The sequence below is a fragment of the Cebus imitator genome, unplaced genomic scaffold, assembly GCF_001604975.1.
Source record: "Cebus imitator isolate Cc_AM_T3 unplaced genomic scaffold, Cebus_imitator-1.0 Scaffold114, whole genome shotgun sequence".
Classification (NCBI taxonomy): domain Eukaryota; kingdom Metazoa; phylum Chordata; class Mammalia; order Primates; family Cebidae; genus Cebus; species Cebus imitator.
This window is the reverse complement of record NW_016107429.1, coordinates 3,464,413-3,484,201: the sequence shown is the minus strand read 5'-3', so window position 1 is coordinate 3,484,201 and position 19,789 is coordinate 3,464,413. Positions and strand designations below refer to the sequence as shown.

At 34.0% G+C, this 19,789-nt stretch overlaps 1 protein-coding gene across 11 annotated transcripts in view; it reads left to right on the top strand.

Annotated features, from left to right (window-relative positions):
- The window catches only part of TDRD3 (tudor domain containing 3), a 183,519-nt gene that overhangs the window by 148,750 nt on the left and 14,980 nt on the right, over positions 1-19,789 (top strand). For 2 of the 11 annotated variants that reach the window (XR_001828155.2, XR_001828156.2), the window contains exon 13: positions 7,445-7,531. The exons of 7 other annotated variants lie outside the window; for them this stretch is intronic. Coding sequence is in view for 2 of the 4 variants with exons in the window: in XM_037742106.1 (XP_037598034.1) it covers positions 7,445-7,525 (81 nt within the window). In the remaining 2 variants the exon portion in view is untranslated. Of the gene's footprint in view, positions 1-7,444; positions 7,532-11,610; positions 11,714-19,789 lie in introns of those variants that run through there. 2 more of the 11 variants (XM_037742106.1, XM_037742107.1) reach the window with 2 other exon arrangements.

Below are 19,789 nucleotides of genomic sequence, written 5' to 3'. Positions count from 1 at the left end.
AGCTAATGTTTTTGTATTTTTAGTAGAGACGGGGTTTCACCATGTTGACCAGGATGGTCTCGATCTCTTGACCTCGTGATCCACCCGCCTCGGCCTCCCAAAGTGCTGGGATCACAGGCTTGAGCCACCGCGCCCGGCCAATTTTATCTCTTTAAAGAGTTCTTATCTATATATTTTATCTATTTAAAAGGTAAAATTTGTTTTTAGGAGGGTTTGGGTTCTGTTTTTTTATGATAATTATGTGTATATTTTCATGCTGGCATACTTTAAAATGAAGATCTATCAGTCTCGCGTTTTAGTTTTGAAGTAACTTGCTACACACATTATTTTATAATGTCATCCTGGGAAGCACATTTGAAAATTACCTTTTCAAATTCAAATAATATGAGTAAAAAGCTATAAATTATTCCAAAAAAGGATTTTTATAAAAGCCATTGACCTCAAAGGAAGATTAGAATTATTTAGCAGTGAGGTTTTGTCAATTAATGTTTAGTAAACAGTATAAGCACCTATGTGATCATAGTCCAGAAGATTTTTCTATTTTACTGATAAGTTCTTAAGTTAGCGATTATAATTTTCCATACTTACTGGTTAAGGTCACTGAAATACATCTTCTTCCACCACACATATTTTGGGAAACTTTCAGAGATTGCCATGTGAGCAGTGCTCATTTTCTTTTGCAATATAAATGAATAAATCAGAAGGAAACTCTATGGCTAGTCCCATTTAAGAACATAATTTTCAAATCATGGTACATGGAACTTAGGGATTCCATGCAGTGTCGTTAAGCTTTCTTTTAGTAAAGTTTGATTGTATTAGATGGTGCCTCATTTATTTATTTGCCATCTATCACCCAGCCTTTTACAATTTTTGAGGGAGGTTATGGATTATACAGAAACACTTTGCTGGAGATATAAAACCTGCTAACACAGAGGACAAAACATTTATTCATAAGTGTATTCCAAATGCATAAATGTTACCTTAAAATTAGTTCATATCTAATCCTTAAAATCCAAATTCAGTTTGTGATAGCTAAGCCTAATGGAATATTATGAAAAACTTGAGATTTAGTTTTGACCTAGCTGTATTATTCAATGAGGACATTTTAATTGACTATTTAAATTAATACTAATAATATGTGTTTTAATAAACGGTACAAAGTATTGTTTGAATTATAATATCTGATAACATAGGATCTATTTAAAGAAACTACATGTAAAAACATATTTAAATGGTTTCTGGGTATCCTGAATTTTCCTTTATTGAGCAATGAAAGTGTAGATTATATTATTATGTTTCTTTTTTCTGAAGGTGAAGTAAATCTTAAAGTGAAATAACATGGCAGGATATTACCTAACACATGCCGTCATTCTTTTTAAAGTTATTTTAATAATAATGCATCTGTTTTTAACTTTAATTACAATTCATAAAATAATTTAAGCCTCAAATTATTTAACTATTACTATGTGGACATTAGTTCCACTTCATGGTTATACAAATTTGGAAAATGCTAGATTAAAACAAATTAGGTATTAGGTTTGAAAAATCTGCAGCTTTCTTTTTCTTTTTCTTTTTTTTTTTTTTTTTTTTGAGACAGAGTCTTGCTCTTCTTGTTGCCCAGGCTGGAGTGCAATTGTGCAATCTCGGCTCGCTGCAACTTCCACCTCCCGGGTTCAAGCGATTGTCCTGGCTCAGCCTCCTGAGTAGCTGGGATTACAGGTGTGCGCTACCATGCCTGGCTAATTTTTGTATTTTTAGTAGAGACAGGGTTTTGCCATGTTGGTCAGGCTAGTCTTGAACTCCTGACCTCAGGCGATCCTCCCATCTAGGCCTCCCAAAATGCTGGGATTACAGGTGTGAGCCATGGCGCCCTGCTTTTTTCGTTTGTTTGTTTTCTTTTGTTTTGAGATGGAGTTTTGCTCTTATTGCCCAGGCTGGAATGCAATGATGCAATCTCTGCTTACTGCAACCTCCATCTCCTTCTGCCTCCGGGTTCAAGTGATTCTTCTGCCTTAGCCTCCCTAGTAGCTGGGATTACAGATGCGTGCTACCACACCCACCTAATTTTTGTATTTTTAGTAGAGACAGGGTTTTGCCATGCAGGCCAGGCTGTTCTCAAACTCCTTGCCTTAGGTGATCCCCGCCTCAGCCTCCCAAAGTGCTGGGATTAGAGGCGTGAGCCACCTCACCAGGCCCACAGCATTCTTTTTTTTTTTTTTGGATACATGAATAATACCAGAAACTATTACATTAATATTTTATCACCTAAATCTTCCCTTTATTAATGGTAACCTAAAGTATGGACTTCTGAATATATGGCATTGGTTAATTAAGAAATATATTTACAATACTTTACCTATATATCCAATACTATATAATAGATTGATTTTTCCTTCAGCATAGTCTTAAGGAAGCATCCATCATGAGTGAGAGTTACAACTGAATGGGGCTGGAATTGTTCAGGCAATCTTATTTATTCCTTTGATACTTTTGGTTCAGTAGTCCTAAGACTTGTTCTCTTCGAAATGCAAATTTTATCTTTTCATTTGTTTTACTTATAGATACTTTTAAAGCTGTAATTTCAGACTGTACTGAATTTTACCATTCTTTTGGAAATATATGTAGAAGACTTCCTAATATAGTCAGTGCACAGGAAATAAAGTAGTAAAATAAGTGGAGCTGAAGGATATTTTTGTTTTGTCTTATTTCTATGGTCTCAAAGATGTAGTCCTCTATTGGGCATGTATCTTAACACTCATGTCAATATATTTTAAATATTTTTTATAAATCTGAAAAAGCATCCTTGTTGAATACACACACACACACACACACACACACACACACACACAATTCTGTTTTAGTTTCTGATTAATTTCTGAGCTTCTTTCATCTGCATCTAAAAAAGCAGAAAAGTAATGTTGTTCATTTTACCATAGACTTTATTCCCCCTTCAAATGGAACTCACTCAGTGCAGCTTCTCTCTTTCATAGTCAGTGATGGTGAACCTTGATGGTGATGGACTAAAAGTGGACTTATGGATACATATTTGATTGCATACCATAATGAGTTATCAGTTGTTCATTCTCTTTTTAAATCCTCTGTGTATTCTACTTAATACTATTTCTATTTATTCTTTTATTGTCTTATTAATCACCTCTCAATTTCCATTGTTTCCTGTACATTATATCCTTTTGGCCTTTTTATTTTTAACCTTCATTTTCTTTTTACCTCTGGTGAGTGGTATCTTTTGATGTATTTGGGCTCCTCTTACTACTGATCTTAATTTATTGAACTTTACTGGACCTGTGCTGTTTATTGTAGAATCATGTATAATGGGTTTCACTGTCATACCTCTAGTAAAAGAGCGGAGTTGATCTGTTTCCTTGTGAGAAACATTCTGGTGTTATAGAGCTTCCAGCTCCATTAAACTTGGGAACTACTGGCAAGAGTTTTACATTTTGGCTTGAAATAACTCCTTTAGTGGTCTGTCATTGGCTGAGAGCTCCATTCAGAAGGGAAAGGAAGTACTGCAACAGTGAGTACATTTTATTTGCCCTAAAAAGCTCATATAGTTAATAAGAGTAAACATAATGAAGAGGTTCTAGTAAGCAACACAGACCATCATAAGAATACAAAAGTTATTATTTTTTTGTACATAATTATTCTCGCCTCATCCACCCTGCTTGGGGTTTTCTAAGTGTGTTCTGAGAACATTAGTTCTACTTCATGGTTAAACAAATTCGGAAAATGTTAATTAAAAAAAAATTAAGTACATTTTTTGATTACAGGACTTCTTTGAGTCAATAACAAGTTAATATGTATTTTAAATCTCTGAGGGAAATATATAATGTATATGTTTCACAAAACTATTTTCTCATGGAATTATTTTTTCCTCTGTATAGAACCTGATATAGAATGTCTACAGGAAATACTTGGAAACCATTGTAACTCTTTTTTTTATATTTCTAGTTTTCAAATTTCTCATCTGTAACATGGGTAAAGATTTATCTCTGGAATACATTGTTTTAGAGTTTCCAAATCTCTAATAATGTGGAATTTTTGTGTTATAAATAGAGATTAAGTATATAAACAGAAACGTCTCCTCAATCACATTTCAGGACTCTTCTGTGAATAATAAGAGAAAATATATTCCTGAAATTTGTCCCTTTTAAGTACTTGTGCCATTAATAATACTATTTTATTGCATACAAATAAAGATTTTATTTTATATATAATTATATGTAACTCACTGATCTTTTATTTTAACTAATTCTGGAAACTTTTATCTATTAGCTTTCAGAAATTCTTATTTATGAAGATTCCCATTATAGCTTTTCTAATATTGCTGTCTTTTCTTTTGTAATTCTTACCTGATAACCTACATGAAGTTTATATGTCCCAGCAGTGAGGTATTTTCATCATTTCTTTACGTTTTGTATTTGTTCTTCCACAATAATTTAAGCCAAAACCTGAAATTCCATTTTCTTTTTTTGTCATTAAGCTGGCATTGGCTACTAAATCAAAAAAAGGGTTGGGCTGGGCATAGTGGCTCATGTCTATAGTCTCAACACTGGGATGCCAAGACAGGAGGATCATTTGAGACCAGCTTGGGCAACATAGCAAGACCCTGACTCTACAAAAATAATAAATAAATAAATAAATAAAATTAAAAATTAGCTAGGTGAGGTGAGACACACCTGTAGTCCTAGCTACTCAGGAGGCTGAGGTGGGAGAATTTCCTGAGTCCAGGAGTTCAAGTTTGCAGTGAGCTATGATTTCCCCACTGTACTCCAGCCTGTCAACAAAGCAAGACCATATCTCTTAAAAAAAAAGAAAAGAAAAAAGTGTCAAAACTAGTAAATTCTATTGGGTATATGTACATTTTTAAATGAAGAAGAGGCCTCCTAAAAGACCACAATTTCTGCTTTGTATCAACATTTATATTGCTCTTTTACTAATAGGCTACTGTGTTGTCTCTCAAGCCTTTGAATAGTATTTTAATTCATTAAAAGCTTGTTATTCAGAACCTTCTAAAAAACAAAGTCTTATTAATACTTAACTGCTCGTGATCTCTTATTTTTACTTTCCTGATACCAGTTGATAAATCAGATTAGGTGTGATACTGTTAGATCAAATTCCAGAGTTCATTTGAGAGATCTTAAAGTGAACTCATGCAAAGGAGCTCTATAAATAATCAGTAGATACATACTATAAGTACCATCTCTTTTAAATCTTAATAGTATCAGAATTTTAAGTTAGTACATGAATTGGGTTGTTAGCTAAAACAGTGGAAGGAGATCAGTAATTATTTGTTGAATGATGGTGTATTCCTGGTGGTCACCCTTATTACTGAAAAGTCCTTCTTCAGACATCTAGCCCCTACATGACAGCTTAATATGATAGCTTTTTAATAAAATTCTTTGAGTTATTTTTGTACCAAAGCTACTTTAGAAAAATAGATTGGCCTATATGCTCAAGGGATTAAAAGGATATAAGAGACGTAGAAGATATGTTTTTTACCCATCAGAAGCTACCTAATATTGTTAAGGCTGTCATGACACTGAGATGGTACCAGTCTGGGAACCATTGCTGGCATGGGCCTTGATTATAGTTTTACATATTAATAGCATGATGAGTGAACGAGATAGTTTAGGAAGTAATTTGGGAAGCCCAATATTGACCTTTCAAAAACTTCTATTAACCTTAATTGCCATCTTTTATCATGCCTGATTATGCTCACTTTTCCCAGATTGTGTAATTAGGAAATTAGGATCAACCCTCTTGGTCATGATTATTAAAGCAAAGATATTAGAAGTCAGTTTAATTTTAGTTCTGTATGATTCACACTATAAAATTTAAGGACATGTAATTTTTCTAAAGTGTTGGTAACCATTGTTTTGGTACCACTTAACGAATGACTTAGGACACTAGTGACCATCTTATCTTGAAAACACTTAATAAGGCTGAAAATAATGTGGAGAATGTACACTAGTATATTTTTTCTCTTAAAGTGATCAGATAATATAAATATTATTAGGAAATCCTGAATTTGACCATCACTACCCAAAAGCATGTTAGATGTGATTAGATTTTTAGAGTATGATATCAAAGTATTAAAGCAATTGGAAAAAGGAGACATATCAAGGGGTTAAGGGTATTGGTACTTTAAATTTTCAGTGAATTTTAGGTGAACTGTTTATTTTCTTCCTTTTTGTTCTCCCTGTTTCTCTCTTTTTTCTCCTTATCTAAGCTCCTCTTCCTCACTCTGTTTCTCTTTTATTTTGTTTTCCATGTGTTTGCCTTTATATTCATCTTATGGCTGTCATGTGGCTTTTATGTATTAGGGTACATATTTTCCAACCCAGTTAGGACTAGTGCCCAAATGAAGTCTGGATAAATAGAGCATCATTTACAGTTTAGAAAGCCTCTAAAAGATTTAGGCACAAATATATTGACATATCTGGTTGATCTTTTGTATGCCCTGATTATTGTAAATGCTTACTTTGCACTTGTCATACTAGTAGTGGTTCTCATAAATGGAAGGACTTTTAGAGACTGATATGTATTGGAACTTATTACAAAAAGATCTAGAAATAATAAAACATTGGTCATATGCCCAGTTCACTTATATTGTATTTTTTGGAAATTAGCAAAGGAAATAAAATTTCTCATTAAATGTGTTTAAAACTCATTAGAAACATAAATGATTAAGATGGGAAATTAAAATATATAATTCATTTAAGAAAAATTAAAGAGCTAGAGACTAGAAAGTCTAAATTTTGTTATAGAAGCTTAATCATAAAAGGCGACATTTAAAAATTTTAGGCATAATTTAAAATAAATATAAAATTTACATCTCAAGGTAGTGATGCCTACCCTTTCCTGTTCATTGGAAATATTTTAAATGTCCATGAAAAGACTATGTGAATTTCCTATCTATTCTAATGACTGTACTTGCATTAATGAAAATAATCACTGAGAGAAGATGATTAAGATAGGAAAAAAGTGGTCACAGCAGGCTACAGGTAGATTTGGTGTCTTGTTTCTTAGGCAGCTTTCAAAAAATTTTTTAAATAGTATAATTCCAAAGTTTTGACAGAAACTGCTAAGCAAAAATTTTTAAGCAAACTGCTTTAATTAATTTTCATTATAAAAATGTTTTATATTCTGAAATGAGAATTACTATGCTTTGAGGTTCCAATGAATTTCATGTAAATGGCAAAGTATAACCAAAAAAATCTTATGATATTGTTCACAACTTTTGCCATTCTTGGACCCAAGGCTGAAAAACATTTTCACAGATACTGTGCTTTATCCTGAAAGGATTTGGTGAAAAGGGATCTCTGAGTTGAATGTCTGCTCTGCTTGGCCTTTGAAAGAAGGGGAGAGGGCAAGGCTGGTCTTGGGCAAATTACTTCCACCTCCCTTTTTGCCCCTGCTTCAGCTCCAGGGGAGCTGGAAATGCACAGGAGGAATCAGAAGACCTGGGTTCGAGTCCCGGCTCTGCCACTTACTACCTATGTGACTTTGGGTAAGTTAACTAATATCTCTGGGTCCCAGTTTCAGTACAGGATTGTTGTAAGAATTAGTTGAATGATCTATGTAAATGTGCTCTATAACCTCCCAAGAGCTATAGAAACATAAATTTGTATTATCATAGGCTTAGCCTTCTTCTCCCCTATTCTGTAGTCTGTTGTCCTCAAATATGCCTTTTTTAAGCAAGCCAGAATGACTTAACTTCTTTTGCTTCTCCCTATCTCCTCTCCATATTGGAACTATTATTTCTATTCTGTGCCTGATTAACAGTTAAGTATTCTAAGAATGTAAAACCCAGTTGATTAAATTAATCTTCACTATAGAGAGTAGATTATTATGACCCCTTTTTAACCTTCCTACTCTTACCTTTCTTCTTTAATATTCCCAGAATTGTGTGCTTAGAAACATCAAAGAATCCCCAATGCATGAAAATTCAGACCGTGTTGGGGAGAAAGATTTTGGCAGAGGGAACCTGTTTCTTAGCTCACTGCTCCATTAGTTAGTAAGGTTGACTGGGAAAATGGTTGTATAAATGTGCCTCTAGTCCATTCATTTTCTCTGTGGGAAAGAAAATGGAAATAGTTCAGAGTTGAAAGTTCTTTAGAGGTCTCACTGAAAGCCTAACCTGAGGAGTAATGGTAGAGAGAAGAGATAATGAATTGGGGGCTGTTTGGTCAGCGCTTTGATTATTATCTGATGTGCGTCAGGTTCTCAGAAATTAAGTCCTAGTCCACCCTCGGCCAATCTAAACTTAAAATGCTATTTTTATTGGGTGCTCAGTTTATAGAGGGTGCTTGCTGCAAGGAAGAAAGATCTTGCCTTCTGGATAACACCTGGGCTCTGATGAAGGGATTTTTATGAGAGCATAAGAGCTTGTCCCTCTACTTGTTCCAATCCTCTCCAACAATCTAAGAATGCTTGGTCTGGCTATGTGTAAATAATAGTAATAATAGGCACTTACATGAGCTGCTTGCCATTAATGCCAACTGCCATGGAACATAATAACAATTACTCATATCATGATTAGGTTAACATTATTAAAGATTTTGGTTTTATTTTTTTTTAGCCTTGAACCATTCATTTATGCTCAATATGGTTTCTTGCTGAAGTAGCAATGTCATCTTTGATAACTAAAAATTAGAGGAAAATATGGTAGAAATCAAATGCAAATTGAAGCAGTTAAATACACTTTTAAATTTACCAATTAGTGGAAAAAATGAAATGATAATACTTGTGCTGGCAGGGATGCAGTGATATGGGTACTCTTATACATTGCTTATGGTCCTGAAAATTAGTATGATCCTTTCGATTTTTTTTCCCAAGACATAAAAGTGTTTATAACTTTTAAACCAGTAATCCCGTAGTTGCTAACGTCTCCTAGGGAAATTATAGAATAAAAAAGCTAATTGCTGGGCGATTATCATTGTAGGATTATCATGATAGTGAAAAACTAGACGCTACCTAAACATCGAACAATAAGAAAATGATAAATTGTCACTCATTTGCTAGATGAACTATTATATAGCTGTGATTTTTAAAAAAAAGATCATTATGAAGGCTGTATGAGAAATATAAATGAATAAAAGCAATTCATAGCTTGAATGAGAAGACACTCAAAGTAGTTGTTGTTTTAGAGTCAAGTCTCTAGATGTGTAGATTTTATAAATGTTCTGTAATTTTGTATTATATTTTACTTTTAAAAAGTAAAAGCAAACAAAATTAAAATAGAAACATTTTGTGATGGATCATTATTAGTTTTTAGCTGCAAGAAAGGTTTGGTAACAGTTAACCCCTCAGCCCATTTTCAGTAGAGGCTCTGAGTAGGAACCTACCATTTGAAAATCTATGTCATCATAGTGACTATGTTATTGCCCTAGCATGTCAGCAAAATTCAGTATTGGAAAATTCCCTGTAAAGCTGGTTTTAGCTTTTGCTGGTAACACTAACATAATCCTAAAAATACTGACAACATTTCGGGCCTTCTAGAGCTCATCTTTATTCTAGTTACTAATACATTAAATAGATTGAAATGTTAATTATATACTTAAGCACTCTAAGACAAATGTGTGTGTGTGTATACATGTATCTGCATGTGGACAAATGTGAGAGATATCAGCGTTTAAAAAGTTGTGATATTTACTAAATTTTTCCTTTGGGGACTTAGTAAGGAAAGAAGGTAGAAAAAAATTTTTTTAACTTTTATTTTTTAGAGATGGGGTTTCTCGGGGGAGGGTGGGAAGGAAAAATAAAATAAAATAAAATAAAATTTTAAAAAAAGAGATGGAGTTTCTCCATGTTGGTCAGGTTGATCTCAAACTCCCAAACTCAGGCGACCCACCCACCTCAAAATTTAAAAAAAAATAATAAAACTTGTGTTTAATCTCATGAGGCTTAACACACCTATTGACTTATCTGTCTATTATTGACCATTTTATGGAGAGAGATTTTTCTGACATGGAACACAGTTTTAAATGAGAAAAAAAGTTTTAGTGCTCATCTTATCATATTTTTTTGCATGACAGTTATAAAGTGTTGTCCACCACACGCTGTAGAATTATAAAACAAAATCCAAATAGGAAACCAAGTAATCCTATTAAGAACATACTTATAATTAATTTGTAAACTACCATGTAATAATCTTGCTGTGGCATTGAATAGTAAACCTGCATTGTGAACACTTGGTCTCTTTCTAATTGCTACCATGCCAAAATATTGGTAAATGTTCAAAAAAGAACCTAAACAATTTATAGTGCATCACTAAGTATAGAGACAGCTTAGAAAAATAGTGTTCCTCAAAGTTTATGCCATTGCATGTTATAACACTCATTAAACGAAGAAACACAATATTATGAGGTTTATCAAATTGTGAAATTAACATCTCATTTTAAAAATGTATTATAGTGATAAATTATTTGGCAAATTTAGGAACTTGCCAGTAAAGTATACAGAACAGAATTGTTTGTATTCATCTAAGCCTTTGAGGATAAATGTCTTGGAACATGCAGTAATGTGAAAAATTTGGTGTGAAAATATTTGTATTAGTGAATTTTCCTGCTTTATTATGCTTTTCTTCTCCATAGTCATGTTCTAGGAGGAGTTAATGCTCCATGTCAGTATATATCAAGAGAGGGAAAAACTTGAACTTGTGCACATTTTATAAAAACAATGACTATATTTGATAAGCTATTAGGATTTGTCTTAGTAAAAAGATTGCTTCTGGGTTTCTTTCTTCATTGGAAGAAAAATGAACATTTTGCTGATAAGATTATTAGCGTCTTTTTAGTATTATGTTAGTCAATACAGATGAATTTAAAATCACTTTGTAAAGTGCCAGTTAAAAGCTAGTTTAGCATTGTGTGTTAGATTAACTCACAGGGATAAAATAGTCAAACTGCTTGACTCAAACTGATAAAACAAAAACTGTTTATGTTGTTATCTGGCATTATAAAAAAATAAAACTTTACATTTGTGAAGTAATAGTAATATCTCACTTTATTGAACTACTGAACACTTAACTTTGTACCAGACGTTATTGTAAGCTGTTTTACTTACATTAATTCATTTAAGTATAGAAGCTGCTTATGGATACTGCAACAATTTCGAGGTAGCTCTTTCCCTCTGTTGAGTGAGAGTAGAAAGTATTGTGGATAATTTGTGTTTGACAGTAAGAACTGTAACATGTAAATTATGTCTACTTTGTTTTTCTAATTTCATTATATATTTAAAATACAAGTGAGATGGGAGGCACTTCCTTTTGGTCTACTTATATAAACCTTTAAGAGTTTAATATGGCCGGTCTAATTCTCTTCTCTGGCCTTTTTATCCACTGGGTTATGTGGAAGGAGCCTGAACTTTAAAGTCCAACATAACCTGGGCAAGATATAGAATACTTTTTAACTCTAGTTTTGTCTTCTTCTATGGAAACTAGCTATAAAAACATGTAACCTCACAGGATTATTGTGAGGAACATAGAAATTCTTCAGTAAACATTTTGTTAGATCATTGGATGATTGAAATGCTTGGCACACAGGTTGTTAATTAATGCTGGTTCCATTTCTCTTGTTTTTCTTTAAGGCTTTGGAAAGAACAATCTCTTTTATTGTTCACCTCCTGAAAGTAATGCTTGTTGACCCTTAATTGCAGCAGCAGCCACTGATTGAAACTTCCAGATCAGGAGTTGAGTATCCATCCCAAATTACCTCTCGAGGAAGGAAACCCAAACTGCTTCTTTCCACCATCCTTTTCTTCAGACTAATTCCTTTTCCCTTTTTTTATTTGTGTCAAAATTTTATTTTCTGTTTCAATGTGTATTAGTCCATTGTCACAATGCTATCAACATAAACAGACTACCTGAGACACTGAGTAATTTATTTTAAGAAGAGGTTTAAAAAGAGTTCCGCATAGGTGGGGAGGCCTCAGGAAACTTACAATATGGTGAAAGGTGAAGGAGAAACAAGCACCTTCTTCACGAGGTAGCAGGAAAGAGAGCAAATGAGGAACTGCAAACACTTAAAACCATCAGTTCTCCTGAGAACTCACTTGCTATCATGAGAACACCATGGGGGAAACTGTCCCCATGTTCTAGTCACCTCCCACCAGATCTCTCCCTTGACATGTGGGGATTACAATTTGAGATAAGATTTGGTTGGGGACACAGAGCCAAACCATATCTTTCCAACCCTGGCTTCTCCCAAATCTCATATCCTTTTCATATTTCAAAACCAATCTTGCCTTCCCAACAGTTCCCCAAAGTCCTAACTCATTCCAGCATTAACTTAAAAGCCCAAGTCCAAAGTCTCATCTGAGACAAGGCAAGTCCCTTCTGCCTATGAGCCTGTGAAATCAAAAGCAACTTAGTTACTTTCAAGATACAGTGGAGATACAGGCATTGGGTAAATGTTCCCATTCCAAATGGGAGCAATCAGCCAAAACAAAGGGGCCACAGGCCTCATGCAAGTCTGAAACCCAGCAAGGCACTCATTTTACAGCTCCAAAATAACCTCCTTTGACTTCGTGTCTTATATCCAGGACATGTTAATGCAAAGGGTAGGCTCCCAAGGCCTTGAGCAGCTCCACCTCTGTGTCTCTGCAGGGCATAACCGCTATGACTGCTTTTATGGACTAGTGTTGAGTGCCTGTGGCTTTTCCAAGCACACAGTGCAAGCTGTTGGTGGATCTACTACTGTAGGGACTGGAGGACTGTGGCCCTTGTCTCACAGCTTCAGTAGGCAGTGTCCCAGTGAGGACTCTCTGTGTGGTCTGCAGCCCCATATTTCCCCTCTGCATTGCCCTAGTAGAGGTTCTCCAATAAGGCTCTGTCCCTGTAGCAAACTTCTGCCTGGACATCCAGGCTTTCCCATATATCCTCTGAAATCTAAGTGGAGTCTCCCAAAGCTCAACTCTTGCCTTCTGTGCCCCTTAGGACCAATGCCACCTGGAAGCTGCCAAGGCTTGGAGCTTGCACCCTTTGAAGCCACAACCCAAGTTGTATCTTGGCCCCCTTTAGCCATGGTTGGAGCTGGAGTGGCTGGAACACAGGGAACCAAATCCTGGGGCCACACAGAGCAGTGGGGCCCTCCAGCCACAAAGCATTTTTCCCTCCCAGTCCTTTGGGCCTGTGGTGGGAGGGTCTGTCTCAAAGATCTCTGAAATGTCCTGGAGACATTTTCCCCATTGTCTTGGCTGTTAACAAGTTACTTATGCAAATTTATGCAGCTGGCTTGAATTCTTCTCCAGAAAATGGGTTTTTCTTTTCTACTCCATGGTCACACTGCAAATTTTCCAAACCTTTATGCTCTGCTTCACTTTTAAACATAAATTCCAATTTCAAACTATTTATTTGTGAATGTGTATTACTAAACGGTTTCAGGATAAGCCAGGTCACCCCTTGAATGCTTTACTGTTTAGAAATTTCTTCTGCCAGATACCTTAAATCATCACTCTCAAGTTCAAAGTTCCTCGGATCTGGCAGTGGCAAAATGCTGCCAGTCTTTTTGCTAAAGCATAGCAAGAGTGACCTTTGCTCCAGTTCCCAGTAAGTTCCTCATCTCCATCTGAAGCCACCTCAGCCTAGACTTGATTGTCCGTATCACTATCAGCATTTTGGTCAACACCTTTCAACAAGTCTCAAAAGTTCCAAACTTTCCCATATCTTCCTGTCTTCTTCTGAGTCCTCCAAACTGTTCTATCCTCTACCTGTTACCCAGTTCCAAAGTTGCTTCCACATTTTTAGGTTATCTTTATAACCTAAAATCTTTATAACATACCCCACTTTGCTGGTACCAATTCTTCATATTAATCCATTCTTACACTGCTATACAGATACTACCTGCGACTGGGTAATTTATTAAGAAAAAAAAAAAAAGAGGTTTAATTGACTTACAGTTCTGCATGGCTGAGGAGGTCTCCAGAAATTTACAATCATGGCAGAAGGCAAAGGAGAAGCAAGCACCTTCTTCACAAAGCGGCAGTAGAGAGGTCAAAAGGGGAACTGTCAAACACTTTTAAAACCATCAGCTCTCATGAAAACTCACTATCTCGAAAACAGCATGGGGGAAACCAACCAATGATCCAGTCACCTCCCACCAGGTCCCTCCATTGACATGTGGGTAATACAACATGAGCTGAGATTTCGATGGGGACACAGCCAAACCATATCACAATGTTACTAATATAATGAGGCTCTATATTAGGAATTTTAAAACATAGATTTAATATAAAAATCTACAAATATTTTTAAAGTAAACTAGTCAACTAAATTCTTTTCTCACAGAATGAAAGAACCATGTTCCTTTAAGATAGCAATATTGGTTGCAAAGTTATAAAGATTTCAGGATTTTCTTTATGAAAACCATTTTTCTTCACACTTTTGAAAGCCTGCAGTTTGTAACCTTCATAAATCAGTGATTTCTGTTTTAGCTCTGGCAGAAAGCTTTTCAGCCAGTCCTGCTGTCAGTGTACCTGCTGCTTGACATTGACAGGTTTCTTGTCAAAACCTGGGTTTTGCATAAATTAGTGTTTAACCCTGGACAAGCTTTTCCTCCCCACTTCAGTGCAACTTTTAAAAGACTGCCATGCCCTTATTCAAAGATAATGAAAGTGAATTTGACTATTGTATCATGCATTTTACACTCTAAAGAAAGTAGTTTATAAACTGTTACAATAACTTGAACTTTCCTACTCTTTTTTATTTCTCTTTGAGTCTTAATTAATAACCTTCAGTCTTACAAATTGCTTTATAATATAGACATCATCACTGATAGCCTAGTGTACCTTTCTCTTAGTCCAGAGGATCTATTTGCTGTACTTTTTAATACACAGTTTACATTGGGGACAGGGGCACAATAAAGGGGCATACTTTAAATAATCTTATGGATAAACTTAGAATTTTTAAAAAGTTGATTGTCTTAATACTTTTTAGGTAGACACTATTTGAAAAACCCAAGAAAATATGTGATTCTAATACAGAGACTTCATGCTTTCCTAACTTGTTCTTACTGTCACTGTTTCAGCTATGGCTGAATGGCAAAGGAAAAATAGCTTCATCCTTGAACAAGAAGAATATAACACATTAATATGATCATACATTTATTATGTTCTTCCTTTGTATAAGATAATAAGCATATTACTCTTCAGATTTTATATAATCAGTTCCCTCAACCCCTGTTGAACATCTCAGATGTTTCAGATGTGGAATTACAGGCTACTAAAATATGGTTTATAGATTTCAATAAACCTAGCAATAGAATCATTACAGAAAAATGTAATGTATCTAGTAATCCTAGCTGAATCAGGTAATACATGTCATCTAATTTTCCTTTACCTATGTTGATGGAAGTAAGTTCATCTCTCTTATTGTTCTTGTAGGAAATCTTTGTGATACTTTTTCTTCCTTCAACCATACAACCATCAAGAATGACTGAGAAGGTTTTCTAAGCTTGGAGAGAGAATAATTCTTTTAAAAAGAAAGCTAATTCCTAATATGTTGAACATTTTGAAATCTCAATGTAAGCAAAAATTCATATATTTAAGTATGTTGTACAAAATCAGCATTTAGGTAACAAGATGATATATTACTACTCCAACTTATTGAGGTAAAGTAGTATAAATGGTTGATAATGTGAGGATTAGAGTTTCTTCTGTTCAAAATGTGATTACCATTGGAATGCTTATTGTGTGCTGGACACCATGTATAACTCTTGATGTACATTAACTGATTTAATATCTGTAGGATCTCTAGAAAACAAATATTAATATGTTTACACACTAGGAAAACTACAAATAGAGGTTCAGAGCTGTTAAGTAATTTGCCTAAAATCTTTGAGCTGGTAAGTTGCAGAGCTGATAGTCAGGTTTAGGGCTTGGTGACACCATAGAGAATGAACCTTCACTTTATCTGTAAGTGGTGGTAAATGATAGCAACCTACTTGAGAATTCTTGTATGTGTTTAATGAAATAATGTTTATAAAAATGTTTAGCATATCAGTTTGTTTTCAGTATGTGATAAATTGTTCTGATAAGTGCCACTCAGTTTATTCAATCTTTGTTCTTACCAACTATAAGTAGAGAACTGAAAATGTAGTGGGTAGAGGTATCAGCTGGTACTTCTCAAGGTGATAGAAGTATTTTACATAGGGCAGAAAAAAACCAACCTATTTCTTTTAACCTATTATTCCATTGCTAAAAGAACTTAATCTTATACTGAGACTGTCTTTATTGTTTTCTAAGATTTACTAAGATCTGGTTTCAAGATTAAGGTACATTTTAACTACCTATTTAGATGTTACCCTTTTAGATGGTAGTCCTCTAACTTCATTCAGTCTGTAAAAGTAAAGGCTAACAAATGACCAAAATAACTTCTCAAAAATACCTGATGTAATATTACATAGTTAATTTCAGAATATACCAACAACAATACTGTGCCAAAACAATATATTTCATTAGCACATGAACTTTATACTTAAATTTAAAGCTTTGTATTTAAGTTGAGAAAATAATTCTCTACAAATTTAGAATAAAATAGATCTGGGAGTAGATTACAAGGATTTCATTTGATGGCAAGCACAATATGAGTGAGCAGTAATTGAGCACCTACTAAAAATATTAAAGCAAGATTGGATTGCTTAATAGATTCATATATTGCCTAATAGAATACCTTCATGAAAAATAATAGCATTGTGTTTCAAGTAGGCCATACTTGGTATGTTATTCTTAGTACTAGATTATGCAGAATTGTAACTATGAAAGTGTATAAAGGAAAAGATGATCAAGATGATAGAGATTCTGGAAATAATGGTATTTGACTAAGAATTATTATTAATAGAATAAGGAGAAGCAGAATACTTATTTTAAGATAATACCTTTCATTTAGCAAAGGAAACAGACCAAACAAGAAAGTGTAGATATATGTTCCAGAAGTGCATATTTGCACTTTCTAGTGAAGGATGCAAAGCAATGGAGTTGGCTGTCCAAGGAAGGCTGAGCTCCCTTCCCCAGAGTTATTTGCAAGAGGCAGAGCCACCATTTGTGTGAAATGCCATGGATGAATTTTATGCTACAGAGAAGATCAGATCAGTGACTCCTGGAGTAACTCACATTTCTAAAACTATAGCTTGATTATTCATCCTTATAATTGATAAAGGTTTGTAAACCATAAGTTTTCTTTAATTTCACTAAAGGGAAATAACAAACTATGGGTTGCTGGACATGAAAAGGGAGTTAAATGTGATCATTATCACATTTTGTTTGTTACAGTGGGACCTTTCCTGCTTTAAGGCTTAAATTTTTCATTCTTTTCCTGTCAATTTTATATTTCTTAGCTCTAAATAAGAGGGTGAAAACATCAGCAAATAACCATTTTTATATCATTAGGTATTAAAATTTTTTCTTACAGTTACATAAATTATTTCTTTTACTATCTGTCTTACCACTCCAAACTTTAGTACTTTTTTGTGGCACTGATCTGGCCTGTATTTCATCAATTTGACATAAAGGATTTATTTTTCTGATTTTTAAAAATCTCTATCATAGGTCACTGTTGCATAATGTATCTGTTTATATTGTTGGTCAGTCATATATATAAAATGGACTGGCCTGTTTTAGCATTAAAATTATTTTGGCATTGAAATATAATCATTGCTTTCAGAGAAAGAATTAGTTAACTCATCTTATGTTAACCTACCAATTTAAGATGTAAAAATGTTATAAACTATGAGAGAGTGAAATAGTTAACCATTTGTGATTAGTGCTTATACGTCTTAACCATAAAATATTCTAAAACATACTTACTTAGTTACCATATTTGAGAAAGTAGTTGCTTTTACAAAAATAATTTACAGGCGTGAATAAGTTTTGAACCTCTGAAGAAATAAAAGTTAAGCTGGTGGCAAGAACCTTTCTTCTTGCATTGGTTCTTTCACTTTTTTCCAAAGGCATTTTTGCTTTTTTTTTGCTGAAGCAATTTGAAGAATACACTTAAAACAAGCTAAGTTCCTGATTTTCAACAAAATCTATCAGTCTATTTAGTTTAATTGAAGTGGGTAAACAAACTCATGCGTTTTGAATAGAAGTACATTTTATTAACTTAGAGTTATTTAATTGAAACTAATAGCCAACATTGATTGCCTATTTGCAAAGCTCTTTTTAGGTATTTCTCATACAATTCTCCTGCTAAACCTATGAGGTCATTACTGTTTCCTATATGAGAAAACTAAGATGTAGAAAAGTTAAGTAACATGCCTATGATGTGGTAGAGTCTAAACCCATGGTCAGATCTGACTTAGGTTGAGCTCTTACATGCCAATGCTGTGATACAGTATCTCTCAAGGAAATCTCTGAGCAAATTGACACCTTTTGGAGCAGAAATATGTTTCCTACTCTGATTTCTGGACAAGCTTTTGGAATCTATTTAACCTTTAGCAATGGGTTTCAGAGAGGTACACATTTTTAAAAATGATATATTCATTTTTGTATTTCACTATAGTATTTTAACAAAGATAACCATTACATGATGTTTATAGTAGCTTCAGGTCTGAAGCCATCCATTTAGTTAAAATTAACCATAGAAGTTGGAGGATATTATGCTATGTGAAATAAGCCAGACACAGAAAGACAAACACTACATAATCTCACTTATATGTAGAAACTAAAATAGTCAAACTCATAGAAACAGAGAGTAGGGTGGTGGTTGCCAGGAGCAAAGAGTGAGGGAGATATGTTGGTCAAAGGTTTTGAAGTTTCAGTTATGCCAGATGAATGGGTTCTGAAGATTTAATATACCAAAACTGACTACAATTAATAATAGTATATTGTATGCTTGAAATTTGCTAACAAGGTAGATCTTGTGCTCTTTTCCACAAAAACAGAAAAAGAAGAAAGAAAATGGAAACTGTGAGGTGATAGATATGTTAATTGCCTTGATGGTGATCATTTCGCAGTGTATACAAATATCTAAACATCAAGTTGTATCTTGACGTTTTGATATTTGTATATACTGTGAAATGATCACCATCAAGGCATCATTTTAAATGTATATGATTTCTGTTTGTCTGTACCTCAATGAAGCAGACAAAATTCAGAGATAAAATTGGCTGTAGAAAAAATTTCTGATGGAAAACTATCTGAAGCAAGAAATAGAAATGTGTACTGTATGATGCAATCAAAAGAACTTCTGATGTATAGCTTAAGTGTCTCACTGAAGCATGGCCACTTACACAGCTTTGAGCTAAGTACTCTGAGCCTTAGTTTTTCTGTCTATAAAATGGTGAGGTTAAGTCAAAGCCTTATTACAGCAATTAAATAAGATAACATGCCAAATGCCAGGCACACAGTGGAATAAACATTCATGCTGCTTTTTTCTGTTTTAAGTTGTAAACTCATGTGTTTTCAAATGGAAGAGGATCCATAACTTTTATCATTTGTAATTTAATAAGGGTGACTTCTCTCCTGCTGTCTTTTTTGCACTATATCCTAATTAAAATATGGATGCAGCTTTTTGATGTTTCGCTGAATTTTTACAAGTGCTTAACCTGCCAAAAACAGCTTGTTTACATCATATTAATGTGTGGAAGATCTTAGTGATGTTACAGGAAGAACAATGATGAATAGTACTGTATTAACTTCCACTGTCATTTAAAAATTAGTTTTTCATTTATGTTAAAGTTTAGATATCTTGTTTAGATTGTGCTTTACTAGGTAGAGCATATAATAATACCCTTGAGTTAGGTATTAAAATGATTTTATGATATTCTATAGA